At 36.8% G+C, this 15,160-nt stretch overlaps 1 protein-coding gene across 1 annotated transcript in view; it reads right to left on the bottom strand.

The window, feature by feature from the left end:
* The window catches only part of IGSF11 (immunoglobulin superfamily member 11), a 200,510-nt gene extending 185,455 nt beyond the window's left edge, over positions 1–15,055 (bottom strand). Inside the window, exons 1-2 of the mRNA XM_027586072.2 lie at positions 14,809–15,055; positions 2,638–2,699 (exon numbers count right to left, since the gene is read on the bottom strand). Coding sequence (XP_027441873.1) covers positions 2,638–2,686 — 49 coding nt within the window. The 5' untranslated portion in view covers positions 2,687–2,699; positions 14,809–15,055. The remainder of the gene's footprint in view (positions 1–2,637; positions 2,700–14,808) is intronic.
* Between the last annotated feature and the right edge of the window lie 105 nt (positions 15,056–15,160).

Raw genomic sequence — 15,160 nt, 5'->3', positions numbered from 1 at the left:
AATTGTCTTCTTTTCTCTTGCTCCTTTTAAAGTTCTCTCTTTATCACTACTTTTTGCCATTTTAATTACTATGTGTCTTGGTATGGACCTCTTTGGGTTGATTTTGTTGGAGGCCTCTTATATTTGGATATCTGTTTCCCTCCCCAGATTAAGAAGTTTTCAACTACTATTTCTTCAAATAAATTTTCTGCCACTTTTCCTCTCTCTTCTCCTGGGATCCCTATAATGCAAATGCTATTGCATTTGATGGAGTCACTGTGTTCCCTGTTTTCTCATTTTGCATAATTTTTTCTCTAACCTGCTCAGCTTGATTACTTTCCATTATTCTGTCCTCCAAGTTTCTAAGTCATTCTTCAGCTTCCTCTAGCCTGCTATTTATGCCATCTAGTGTATTATTTCATTTGTTGTGTTCTTCATCTCTGATTGGTTCTTTTTTATGTTTTATATGTCTTTGTTAAAGGTCTCACTGAGGTTCTCCACTTTTTGCTCACATCCAGTGAGTATCTTTATGATCATTACTTTACATTCTCTATCAGATATCTTACTTACATCCATTTCACTTAGGTCTTTTGCTGTGGTTTTGTCATTTCTTTCATTTGGGACATATTCCTCTGTCTCCTCATTGTGTCTAACTCTCTGTGTCTGTTGCTGTGTGTCAGGGGTATCAGCTCTGTCTCTTGCTCTTGAAAGTAATGGCCTTATGAAGAAGATGTCCTGTAATGCCCTGCAATGCAGTGTCCCCTATTCACCAGAACCTGATGCTTCAGGGGTGTCTCCTATGTGTGTGGTGTGTGCCCAGCTGTTGTTTCTTGGCCACTTTTTCCTTCAGTCCAGTCATTTGCAGAGGTTCTCTTTGCCTCTTATGGACAGTATTTGGTCCCTTGCCAGTGTGGGGCATGCGGTTTTAACAAGGTGAGCTCTGGTATGCTTCCAAAATGAGACCTGCCACCACCACCACCACTGGGACCAAGGCCACATAAAACGCATGTGTCAAGAGATGCAGTGTTGGCAAGGTTTGCACTGGTCTTCTGGGGGAAGGGATCTGCAGTGCCTTGAGGCAAACATGACCAGAAGGGGTGGATCTGCGGGGGGTGGGGGTGGGAGGAGGGCTTGGTTAGTTAGGTAGTGAATGTCAGTGTCCCACTGGTGCCCATATGGCACTTCCCAGTTCCTTTGTTCCTGGAGAATTCCCTCCAGAACATGCTCTGAGATGGGTAAATAACTCTCCCACCCATGTGCCCCAGGTGTTTTCAAACTGTTGCTTCTACACTATATCTCCAAGAGCTGTTTGTTGTGCTGTTTATTCAAGGTTGAGGACTCAACTTCTTGTCACCCTCGGGCTCTCCAAGAACTGAGCCCACTGATTTTTTTTAAGATTCCAGGATTTAAGTACCCCTGGTTGTAAGAACTCATGAAATTTAGCCCCTCCAATTTCCAAGCCAAATGCTATGGGGATTCATATTCCCAGTGCAGGATCCCATGTGATAGCGTGTTTCTCACCTTTTCCTATGCCCAGGGCTCCCTGCCTGCAGCAGATGACCACATTTCCACCTTCCTACCTTTTTCTATGTGGTGCCTTCTCTACTTTAGTCGTGGAGTTTGTTCTGCCAGTCTTTGGGTCATTAATTACACTAATTTTAGTATTATCTAGTTATCTACACTAATGTGAGTATTATCTAGCTGCATCCGTGGGAAGAGGTGAGCTTAGGGTCCTCTTACTCCACTATCTTGGCCCCCCTCTCAACTCTGCATACTCTTGGCATAAAGACCAAACATCTCTCTGATCTGGCCCCTGTCTATCTCTCCAGTCTCATTTATTTTTCTCCAGCTCCCTCCTACTCAGTATTACAGCATAATACATTTCATTTAGTTATTCAAACTCTCCATGATCTGTTCTGCTTCCAGGCATGCAACACGCTCTTCTCTCTGCCTGAAATATTCTCCTGACATTGACCACACCATTTACTTCTTAACTCTTAATAATGCTTCAGAATAATAATTCTTTCAGAATCATAATAATGAGTTACCTTTTTTATTGTTTACTATGGCACTGTGCTAAGCACTTGATATTAACTCATTTATTTTCATTGAAAACCAATGAGATGAGTACTATTATTGTCCCTATTTTAAATATGAGAAAACTGAAGGTACTAAAGATGAAGAAATTTGTCTAAGGTAACAGAACTAGTAGATGTTGCACCTGCAGCTAGACTCTAGGACTCCAAAGGTCCTACAATAGCAAACTGACTATACACTACACTACTTTTATGTCACTGCTCCTCTCCCTTCAACTTTGATTCAAATGTCTCACTTATATGCACCAATACCTGTTTGTACTTCTCCTGCCATAGCTCTTAACACATCGTATTATAGTTGCTTGTTTTCTTATCAGAAATCCTTTCTAGAATATGAGATTCTTCAGGTTGAAAACTGTATCTGTCTTGTTTCCTTTTGTATAGACATAGAGCAAGTGCTCAAAAATATATATATTATTGAAATTAAAAAAATATTTTTCCCAGGATCGAGAAATGGGAGAGTATAAGAAGAGGTCAGTATCATAAAAAGCCCCTCTTTCAGCTAGGTCATCAGAGATAATAACTATGAATAGTTTTAAAATTTAGTATTAAAGTAACTCACCACTATTAGAAAAGTAGTCCCACCAGAGCAAAAGTCCCACCAGAGACATCTCCTCTTCTTACCTGAGAGAGGTGAGGAAAAGAAGAAGAAAAGATTCTATGTTTTGATAACATTATAATAAACAAATCCCATATTTTAAAATTAAAAAATAATCACTTTTAATAAGACATCTTTGGATACATGATTTGAGTACAAAATATTAGGGTGGGAACCATTTCATTAGACTACTTAGTCACACAGAAACATCAAAAAAAAAAAAAGTTTTATCTGAAGCTAACCCAGTTTAGATTTACATGAGATCACCTAATGGGGTGGGAGCACCATGCAGGAGCTCTGACCTTGCTTCTCTCCTGTTTTACTCCTTGTAGTAAGTTATCTGCCTCAGTTTCAACAAGTTATCAGAATAGTAGCACACTCATCCAATCTTTCTTAGTAAATTATGGCTTCTCTGCCATAATCAGTAAGGAGTTAAATGTTATAAGCTCTTTGCAGATTAAGAAACCAGATACATTGAATCTCTTCACTAAGAAGATGGCATTTACTGGTTTTCATCAATAGATCTAAATCTTTGAGATCTAGGATTAGACAATGTTTTCTTAAACATGACAACAAAAGCACAGGCCACGGAAGATCATTAAAATTTAATACTTCTGTATGTCAAAGGATACCATCAAGGAAGTAAAAAGACAACACACAACATAGGAGAATATATTTGTAAATCATATATTCCATATGGGATTTATGTCTAGAATATATAAAGAATTCTTACAACTCAATAATAGATAAGCAACCCAATTTAAAATGGGCAAAGAATCTGAATAGACATTTCTCCAAAGCAAATACACAAATGACCAATAAACACAAAAAATTGTTCAACATCAGTAGCCATCAGGGAAATGAAAGTCAAATCCACAAAGATATACCACCTCATACCCACTAATAAGGCTGAAATAATAACTACATAATAATAAGCGTTGATGAGGATGTGGAGGAATTGGAATACTCATATACTGCTGGTGGGAATGTGAAATTGTGCAGCAGTTTTGGAAAAGAGTTTTGGTGGTCCTCAAAATATTACACAGAGTTATCATATGACCCAGTAATTCCACACCAGGTATTTAGCAAATAGAAATTAAAATATATGTACACATAAAAACCTGTACATGAATGTTCATAGCTGCATTATTCATAATAGCCAAAAAGTAGAAACATTGTGAATGCCCATCAACTGAAGAATGGATAAACAACATGTGGTATATCCAAATAATAAAAATCATTTGACACTAAAAGGAAAATGAAATACTGATACATGCCACAATGTTGGTAAACCTTGCAAACATTATATTAAGTGAAAGACATAGGTTATATTTTTTTATTCCATCTTTGTGAAATGTCCCAAATAAGCAAATCTACAGATACCAAAAATAGAATGGTGATTACCAGGTTTGGGGTGAAGTGGGGGAGGAATGGGGAATTATTGTTAATGTGTATAGGATTTCTTTTTAGAGTGTTAAAAATACTCCAAAATTAGATTGTGGTGTGGTTGCAAAACTGTGAATATACAAAAAAAAACACTTAATATGCACTGAATTAATCTCATAGTATGTGAAATACATGTTAATAAAACTATTTATTAAAAATACATAATTAAGTATGTTTAAAACACTTAGCCTTGGGGCGCCTCGGTGTCCCAGTCGGTTAAGTGTCCAACTCCTGGTTTTGGCTCAGGTTGTGATGATCTCAGGGTCATAGGATCAAGCCCCACGTCAGGCTCCGTACTCAGCACAGAGACTGCCTAAATTTCTCTCCCCTATCTGCCTCTGCCCTTTCCCCCTCACTTTCTCTCTCTCTCAAATAAATAAATAAATAAATCTTAAAAAAAAATCTTTAAAAACACTTAGCCTCATGCTTAAAGAACAAGAAATTCCCAGACACCAGCCAAAAGGAATAAAACAAAGCAAAAACAAGAAAAAATTATCTTCCCTAGTCCAAACCATAGATTCTTAACTAGGTTTAAGGATAGGCAAAAATGATACCTTGAACTCAGCTCGAAGTTGCGTTCACTTTGGTTTACTCACAAAGCAGTAAATAAGTAGGTTACAGAATATAAATGAGAAAAGATGCAGGAGGCTCCCCACTAATCCCTTTGTACATCATGGACACACACTTCAAATTTATTGATCTTGGTAGTCCATACAGAGATATTATAGGTCAGAGGATCATAAAACTATAAACTCACTGTCTAGTATATTATATCCTCAACACCCAAAAACAACACACAATATACCTGATAAGCAAAAGAGAGGTTTCTTTAAAAAGGCTGTTTAACAAACATTAAAAGAAACATACTAGGAAGAAAGTATAACTGAATCTAATCAAGAAAGAATGAGAACTTACTATTGGAAATATAAAAGGAAATATAAACATATATGGGGATTGGAATAATATTCTAAGAAAATATTTATGCTCAATAAATTTTAAATTTGAAAGGAAATGCAATATTTTTCTAAGTGAAGTTGAATTTTCAAAAAATTTTCAAGTAGGAGAAAATTTAAGTAGCCCAATAACCATAGAATAAACTGGAAAACCTATAAAAGATCTGTACACAACACAACCATAACCCCCACACGCCAAGAAACCAGATCATGTGATTTTATAGGTGAGTTTTAACAAAACTGGAAGAACAGAGAGTTCATATATAAACTGTCCCAGGTCAAAGAAGAAGATAGTAGGTTTCTAAAATCATTTTATAAAGCTAACATAATGCTGATACCAAAAGTTGATAAATATAAAACAAGAAGAGGTAACAACAGACCAATCTCACTTGTTACTAAAATATAAACATCCTAAATAAAAAATTAGCATAACTGATCCCAGAATTGTATTAAAAGACAAATATAGGATGACCAAGTAAGGTCTATTCTAGGAATGGATTACTGATTTAACATTTAAAAATCTATGGATGTAACATGAATAAATTAATGGATACAATCATATGATTATTTCAATATGTTCTACACATTATTTTATAAAATTCAAAAGCCAATTAAAATCTTTTGTAAAGTGGAAATAGAAAGAAACTTCCTTATCGTAGAAATTATTTTGTGATATATTCTTTTTTTTTATTGTTTCTGTGATAAGTATGTTATTTTTTTCTCTTTTTCTTTAAATCTTTTATTGTTATGTTAATCACCATACATTACATCATTAGTTTTTGATGTAGTGTTCCATTATTCATTGTTTGTATTTGTGATATATTCTTATTCATATATCAGAAACAAAAATTAAGCATTGTATTTAATGGGGCATTCCCATTATATGCAGGAATAAAATGACATCTGTAATCCTCATAATTACTAAACATTGTTTGGCAGTCTTATTCAATATTAGGAAAAAAAGAATTAGAGAATAAATATTATAAACATAGAGGAAAATTATCATTACAATGTCTATTAAGAAAAATGAAACTATTATGAAAATCTATTTAATCTAATAAGAAAATAAAAAAGATGGCAGGAGAAAAGAGAAACATGATTATCTTTCCTACATACTAGCATTATCTATTTAGAAAACATACTAGGAAAAAATATCCAATTCACAGCAATAAAATTTATAAATTATTAGGGCGCCTGGGTGGCTCAGTTGGTTAAGCGACTGCCTTCGGTTCAGGTCATGATCCTGGAGTCCTGGGATCGAGTCCCACATCGGGCTCCCTGCTCCGCAGGGAGTCTGCTTCTCCCTCTGACCCTCTTCCCTCTCGTGCTCTCTATCTCTCCTTCTCTCTCTCTCAAATAAATAAATAAAATCTTTAAAAAAAATTCATAAATTACATAAGAATAACATTTTTAAACAAATATACTCAACATATAAGAAAAAAAATTCCAAACATTACCAAGGGACATAAAAAATGACTTTAATAAATTTACATTAAAACTCATGACAACTGGGGTGTCTGGGTGGCTCAGTCATTAAGTGTCTGCCTTCGGCTCAGGTCATGGTCCCAGGGTCCTGAGATCGAGCCCCACACTGGGCTCCCTGATCATCAGGAAGCCTGCTTTTCCCTCTCCCCCTCCCCCTGCTTGTGTTCCCTCTCTTGCTGTGTCTCTCTCTGTCAAATAAATAAAATCTTTAAAAAAATAAAATAAAATAAAATTCATGACAACTATATTTACTTGCTGAATGTTAGGCACTGGGCTGAATTCTTCACAAATGTTATATCATTTACTTATCTCAATAACTCAGTTGAGTAGTTATGTTTCTCTTCATTTTACAAATGAAGACGTTAAAGATCAGAGGACAGATCACTTTTCTAAGGACACACAGCCTTTAAATGGTGAGGACAACATTCAAATCCAGTTCTATCTGGCTCAAGGCCTAGGCACACAGTCACTATGTAATACTAAAGAGACTGAAAATTAAAATGGGTGGAGGAACCAATCAGGTGACTTAAATGATTAAGGAGCAGGAGGGAAAGTGCAGGAAAAATGAAGAATGTATGTCCTGCCTGAACTGGGCAACCACTACTCACCAGGCAACTGTTGATATGTGGCACTGTGGGCTCAGTATTGACATATTTTCCAATTCTGCAAAAGAAGCTAGACATCTGATGTGAATAGACAAGTTGCCATTTTCAAAACTTTAAGGGGGGAAGGGTAGGGAGTGATGTCAGTGAAAGTGGCAGAATATAGCTAGCTCCAGGGATTCATCCTTCCATAAAAACAATGATGAGGAATTCTACCAACAACTTACAAAAAAACTAACCACAAACTTTCTCAAATTCTTTCAAAAAATAAAAGAGGAGGGAACACTTTTTAACTCATTCTATAAGCCAGAATTACCCTGACACCAAAACCAGACAATAACAAGAAAACTATAAACTAATATCTCATGAATATAGATATAAAAATTATCAACAAAACACTAGCTAATTGAATCCAGAAACATACTAAAAGCATCACATTCTTTTTGTGTGTGTGTGCAGAAAGTTTATTTGTACATGCTCAATATCAACAGTTATGAAGTGAAGAAGCAGAACTGGGCAGAGGGAGAATCTGAACAGTGACATAGTCTCAACCAAGACCTTAGCTGATTCCATAGCTAACTTTAGAGCTGGGATGGTTCTTCAGAGATGTTCTATATTGTGGCATGGGGGTAGACCCTAATGCCTCCGTATGACCAATTATTGAATTGAGCTGTCTCTAGGAAGGGGGCAGGACTTTAGGCAGGTAGAATCTCTTCAGCTAAGACAAAGTCTTGGACAAGAACCCAGTTGAGAACAGCTGGTTGTCAAGACTCCCAGGAGCAGAAGAAATGAACACTTGTCTTAGAGGATAGTCACTGGATCATGACCTCTATACAGCCACTCTAAAAACATCACATTCTGTGACCAAGTAGGATTTATTCCAGGAATGTAAAGGTGGTTCACCATACAAAAATGAATCGATGTAATACACCACATTAATAGAATGAGGGAGATTAAGGAAGGCACATGATGTAATGAGCACTGGGTATAATATAAGATTGATGAATCACTGACCTCTACCTCTGAAATGAATAATACATTATATGTTAATTGAATTTAAATAAAAATTAAATAAATAATTCAAAAAAATAGAATGAGGGAGAAAAAAACACATAATCATCTCAATTGATATATAAAGAGAATTTTAAAATTCCAATACCCTTTCCTGATTAAAAAAAATACTCAGAAAACAACGAACAGAGGGCACTTCCTCAATCTGGTAAAGGGCTTTGATGAAAAATCCATATTTTACTCAGTGGTGAGAGCCTTCTCCTTATGATCAGAAACAAGACAAGAATGCCCACTTTCATCACTTCTAGTCACCATTGTCCTGGAAATTCTAGTAAGAGTAATTAGGCAAAAAAAGAAATAACATGCATCCAAATTGGAAAAGAAAAATAAACCATCCCTTTTCACAAATGACATGATCTTGTATAAAGAAAATCCCTTAAAACCCAATAAAAAAGCTATTAGAAATAAGCAAGTTTAGCAAAGTTGAATAGATCAACTCACAAAAATTAGCTGCATTTCTATATACTACCAATGAGCAACTGAAAAAACAAAGTTAAGAAAACAATTTCATTTACAATAGCACCCCCCCACAAAAAAAAAAAAAAAGACAGAAAAGAAAGAACCCAAACCTGATGAAACCTTGATCTTAGACTTCTAGCCTCTAGAACTGTAAGAAAATTAACTTCTGTTGTTTTCGGTCACCCAAGCTGTGGTATTTTGTCATGGCAACCCTAGCAAACTACTGTAATGTAATTGGATAGGAAAAAAAAAAGTATTTTCAACAAATGGTGTTGAGACAACTGAATATCCACATGCAAAAGATTGAAATTGGACCCCTACCTTATACTACATACAAGAATTATATCAAACACATAAATACAAAAGCTAAGGCTATAAAACTCTCAGAAGGAAACAAAGGTCTAAATCTTCACAACCTTGGATTAGATAAGGGTTTCTTAAATGAGACACCAGAAGCACAAACAACAAAACAAAATATAGATAAACAGAAGTTCATCAAAATTTAAAACTTTGTGCATCAAAGGACACTACTACCAAAGTAAATATAGCATGGAAGAATATATTTACAAATCATATATCTGATAACGGTTTAGCATCCAGAATATATAAGGAACTCTGACAATCTCCAAAAGACAAATGACTCGATTTAAAAATGGGCAAAGGACTTGAATAGACATTTCAGCAAAGAAAAACTGCTCAACATCCTTAGTCATTAAGGAATCAAAACCGTGAAAAGATACCACTTCACATTTAGTATGATAGCTATAATCCAAATACGGAAAATAACAAGTATTGGTAAGGACATGGAGAAATTACATTACTGATGATAATATAAAATGGTGCAGCCGCTGGGGAAAACACTCTAGTAGTTCCTTAAAAGTCAAACATAGAAATGCCATGATTCAGCAATTCATTTCTATGTATATACCCCAAAGAATTAAAAACAAGTACTCACATATCTGCACACTAATGTTCATAGGTGTACTATTCACAATAGCCAAAAGGTGAAAACAACACAAATGTCTATCAACAGAAGAATGGATAAAGAACGTGTGTTATATATATTACAGTGGAATATTATTCAACCATAAAAAGGAATAAATTATTAAAACATGCCATAAAATAGATGAACCTCAAAAAACATATGCTAAGTAATTCAAAATCCAGTCACCAAATACAATATATGTACGATTCCATTTATTTGAAATATCTAGAGGAGGCAAATCCGTAAAACAGAAAGCAGATTTGTGGTTTCAAGGGACTGTGGGGAGGGGATTAAGGGGAGGCACTGCCTAAGGGGTATGAGGTTTTCTTTGGGGGTGATGAAATGTTTGAAACTTGATAGAAGTTGCACAACACTGTGAATGTACTAGATGCTACTGACGATATGATTAATTGAAATGATTAATTTCATGTTGAATTGAAATGATTAATTTTGTTATGTGAATTTCGCCTAAAAAAACCCAACATTCATTTAAAATGTATTCAATTATTAGATTCCTCTCTCTTCTCCAATAATGTTAAAATAGCTACTGAGCATCAAATGTTAAAAAAAAAAATTTAAAAACTTGATGGGAGCTATATTAGTCTGCTAGGACTTCCGTAAGAAAATACCCAGACTGGATAATTTAGAACAACAAAAATTTATTTTCTCACAGTTCTCACAGTGAGAAAATTTCATTTCTCACAGGCTAGAAGTCCAAGATCAAGGTGTCAGCAAGTTTGATTTCTCCCTGGCTTATAGATGGTTCTCTTCTACCTCTGTCCTCACATGGCCTTTTCTCTGTGTGAGCACCTCTCTGCTGTCCTTTCCTCTTCTTGTAAGGTCAACAGTCAGATTAGATTAGGGCCCCGCCTCTATGTCCACCCCTAGGCTTAAGGTTAATGACCTCTTTAGAGACCCTATCCCCAGGGACCTCTGCAGGGGTTAGGGCTTCAACATATGAGTTTTGGGGAAACACAGTTCAGTCCATAACAGAGATCAGTGCAACAACATCAGCAAGTCAGACACACACATCCTCTGCCTAGAAGTTTTTCCTTAAAATAATATTTAAATTTAAACAGTTCCAACAAGTTTTTTGTTGATGTCCTTGTTGGAATTGAACAAAATTATGCCAAAGTTACTTGGAAGAGCAAATATATGAAGGAGGTGCAAATTATTTTTAAAGAAAGCAAATGAAAGAGAATTTGCTGTATGAGATATTAATGAATAGTACAATAATGTATACTACAACAATAAAAACAGTCTGAGAGAAACACCAGAACAGGTCATTTTTTTTCTTGATAAAACAGGAGTGAAATGTCCAGAAATAGACTCAAGTATGTACTAGAGAGTGTTATATGGAAAAGCTAGTATTTTAAATGGGGAAATAATTTTTTTAAAAAGGCATTGGAATATCTAGATAACCTTTTACAAATAAGATTAGGTTAGATTTCTATCACAAACTATCTACCAAAATAAAATACAGAAAGCTTAAAGCTTTACGTGTTTAAAAAATATACACATACCTACAAACACACACATACAAGCATGCTACATAAAGAAGTCCTACAAATCAATAAGAATAAGACAAACAATGCAACATAAAAATGGGCAAAAGATATGAATAGGCACTTCTTTTTTTTTAAGATTTTATTTATTTATTTGAGAGAGAGAATGAGAGATAGCACGAGAGGGAAGAGGGTCAGAGGGAGAAGCAGACTCCCCGCTGAGCAGGGAGCCAGATGCGGGACTCGATCCTGGGACTCCAGGATCATGACCTGAGCCGAAGGCAGTCGCTTAACCAACTGAGCCACCCAGGCGCCCATGAATAGGCACTTCTTTAAAAAGGATATCCAAATGGCCAAAAAATACCTGTAAAAGACCTTCACATCATTAGACATAAGGGACATACAAATGAAAACTCCAATGAGAACCAACTAACCGGAACAGCCAACAGTAAAAGGCAAACACGCAAAGTAACTTGAACTCCTTTATGCATTGCTAGTGAGAGTGTAAATTGGTATTACCATTTTGGGAAACTATCTGGCCGAATAAAGTCTATCCTATGACCCAGGAACCCTATACTCTGGTATATTACAGAGAGATAAGCATTTATGTCCACCAAAGACACACACAAAAAAGTTCTTCATAGTTCCAAGCTGTAAACAATCCAATGTCAATCAACATCAGAATTGATCAGTAGTTTGTGGTATAATCATACAATGGAATACTGCTCAACAATCATAAATAATATTTACTTCTACATGTAAGAATATAGTTGAGTCTCACAGACATAGGCCAGAACAAGAGTCATATTGTCTGATGTTCAAAAGCCAGAAAAACGAAGCTATGGAAGCAAAGATCAGAACAGTACTTAACTTTGAGAAAGGTATTCACTGGGTGGGAACATGGGAGAAACCTGCTAGAGTACTGGAAACAGCCTATCTCTTGATCTGGGTGCTATATGTGTGGATGGATGCATACTTAAAAATTCATCAAGCTTCACACTTAAGTTTTGAGTCCTTAACTCTATGTAAGAAAAAAAGGAACACACACATACTGAAAAATACTAAAAGAAAATATAGATGGGGAACACTTATTTAATCTTAAGAGATAGGAAAGGTCTTTGTAAACATGACCCGAAGATAAAAACTAGAAAGAGAAAAATGAATTTAACTTCATACAAATAAAACAAATAAAACTTCTACATGGCAAATCAGCTAGGAAACTTTTTTGCAATTATATAACAAAGAATTACAATTTTTACATAGGAAGAATTAAAAATTTAATATATAGGAAGCTCTCACAAATCAATAAGGAAAAGACAAGGGCACAGCAAGGACATTTACCAAAAACAAAAATAAATAGCCATTAAATATATAAAAAGAATACAAATTAAAACAAGATACTATGTTTCACTTATCAGACAGGCAAAAATAAAAATATATTCAGAAGTGGTGTTGGTATAAGGAAATAGCACTCTCATACATTACCGGTGGAGTCATAGAATGGCAACTTTTCTGAAGGGTATTTTAAAATATAGTACTTTCCGAAGACCAGAATGAGCACATTTCCTTAGCCAAGCAATTCCACGACTAAAAATTCATCTTAAGGGAAAAAAACATGACAAGTTTGTAAAGTTTCTGTACAATGATGGTCAATGCAGCACTGTTAAAAGCAACAAAATAAATTCATATAATAGATTACATATAAATTTTAAAATAGCTACTCTTTATGAAGCACATATGAACTAATTACATATATTATCTCATTTGGTTCTCACAAGAACTCTGAAAGCTATTATGCTATTCCCATTTTCATCTGAAGATGAGAAAATTGAGGTTCAGAGAAATAATGAGATTTGCCCAAGCTCAACAATCTAGTGAGTGACAGATACAGAATTAGAACAAACTTGGTCTGACTCCAAAAGTCAGTGTTCTTTAATTTAGATTACATTTATTGACAAGGAAGAACATGTATACCACAGTGTTAAATGAAATGCGGTTTATAGAACAATTGCACAGTTTGATTCTATTTTGTAAAATATACACATAACTATAGCTATTAGACGTACAGACGTGAGTGGAGAAATTCTAGAAGGATATACATTAAAACGTTAATGTATATTAACTGTCCATGTATATTAACACTCCTTTAGGTGTTTGGGGAGTTTTATTTTTTTTGTTTGTTTTCCTTACTTTTCTACAGTGATTAAATTTAATTTATAAATAGGAAAACAAGTCTACAAAACCAATGCCTCTTTGAAATTGTAAACCATAGCCTATCACCTATTTTACTACAAATGCGAAGTTTATTTGCTCCACACATTTTAAATAAATAAATAAGGCAGATCCTTCATACATTTATACTCAGCAAACACATCTTGAGCACTTCCTATGTTCTGGGAACTATTACATAAATGATTTTGCTTCAGTGTACCTAGATTCTCCTGTCTGCGCCTAAGTATAGCATCAAAGGTACGCACTCTCCCTCTCATATCTTGATCACAACTATCTGCGTTTGGATTTTGTTATCTCTAATTATTGAATGCAATTAAACCCATATTAAAGGCATACCTGATATTATACTACCAATGGTTGGCTTGCCTCAGTGATTTTAGGCTTTGAAGAGTCAGACACATAAATGTCTCATCAATCACCTCTGTGCTGCCCTACTCCTGAAAGTAGGGGACATGCTGGCCTGAAGTGGATTCTTAAAGTTTATTTCAAAAGGGGAGGGCCACATCTCAAAACCCAGACCACAGGGGCCACCACCATCAGGTGCAAATTCCCCACTTGTTCAATATCCCTTCTCCTATCTTCCCCCCATCTTTCCTACGCCCTTTCTTTCTGGAACCCTGGGTCCTAACCCTACCCTCCCTTCTGCTATAAGCCCATCAAATGGGGTGATTTTAGAACCCATTCTCACTGGATCTCCTCTCTTTCCTTTAGACTTCCATGTACGTCTCATTCAGAAACGAAAAAAAAATAATAAACAAAACAAAACAAAAAACACACACACCGTGGGGCTTTCACAGCCAAGACAGCTCTTCCCAAAGGGGAGGAAAACAGCTGCTCACCTGTCCCTGGAGACAGAGAAGGGGATGATTCCGCAGCAGTGAATGCCCAGGGGTACGTGGTGGTGAGGGTGGGGAAGAGAGCAGATCTCTCCTCTCTACACTCTTATTGTGAGGAAAGATCCGTCTGATTTTGCTAAAATGAGTGTTAGGAGGACTGAACTCTTCCGGGTACCACTGAAAATAGCACGGGCACTGTTTGTACAGGCAGGATTTTTCCCAAATGAGTTTTGCAAGTAAAAGAACCCCCCCCCCCAACACACACACACACACACGCACACACACGCACACACACACACACACACAGGATTTGGCCACATCACAACAATACCGATTAGAGTCTAAAGCAGACGAGCAGTTATGAGCAGGAGCATTCACTAGCACAGTGCCCAGCACTAACACCGTACTACGAGCACGACTCCGATTATACAGGAGTCTGTGGGACGGAGCGTGGATCTGATTGGATGGCAACAGTGAGCGCCGAGCGGGGGTGCTGCCCTCCGGTGGTCCGCCGCGGCTTCCTCGGCTAACACTTGGGTGGCGATTAGAGACTTGCTGTACCTGAGCAAGTCCGGTTCACGCACCCGCTGTGAACCTCCACAAGAAAAGGCGGCGGGTACAGCTCTGGAGCCCCGATTCACAGAGCCCGGAGCCTAGTGGCTGGGCGGTGGCGACCGCCACGTGTGCGCATCACCTCCTCTCACGGGGAAGGGCGCTCGCCCTGCGCTCGCGTCCACACTGAGCGTCAGCGGATTGGGCACTCCTGGCGGCGCCCAGGGCCCGAGGCAGCCCTGACCCGGGCAGGGGTGGCGCCCGAGCACCCGCAAGGGCCGGCGCACTGAGGCCCGAACAAAGCGTGTGGGCCGCAACGTCGCGCACCCTGTGGAGGTCACCTAGGAGACCAGGCCGGCCC

Source organism: Zalophus californianus, chromosome 1 (assembly GCF_009762305.2).
Source record: "Zalophus californianus isolate mZalCal1 chromosome 1, mZalCal1.pri.v2, whole genome shotgun sequence".
NCBI classification, from domain to species: domain Eukaryota; kingdom Metazoa; phylum Chordata; class Mammalia; order Carnivora; family Otariidae; genus Zalophus; species Zalophus californianus.
Note: the sequence above shows the minus strand (reverse complement) of the source record. Positions and strands in the feature narration are given on the sequence as shown.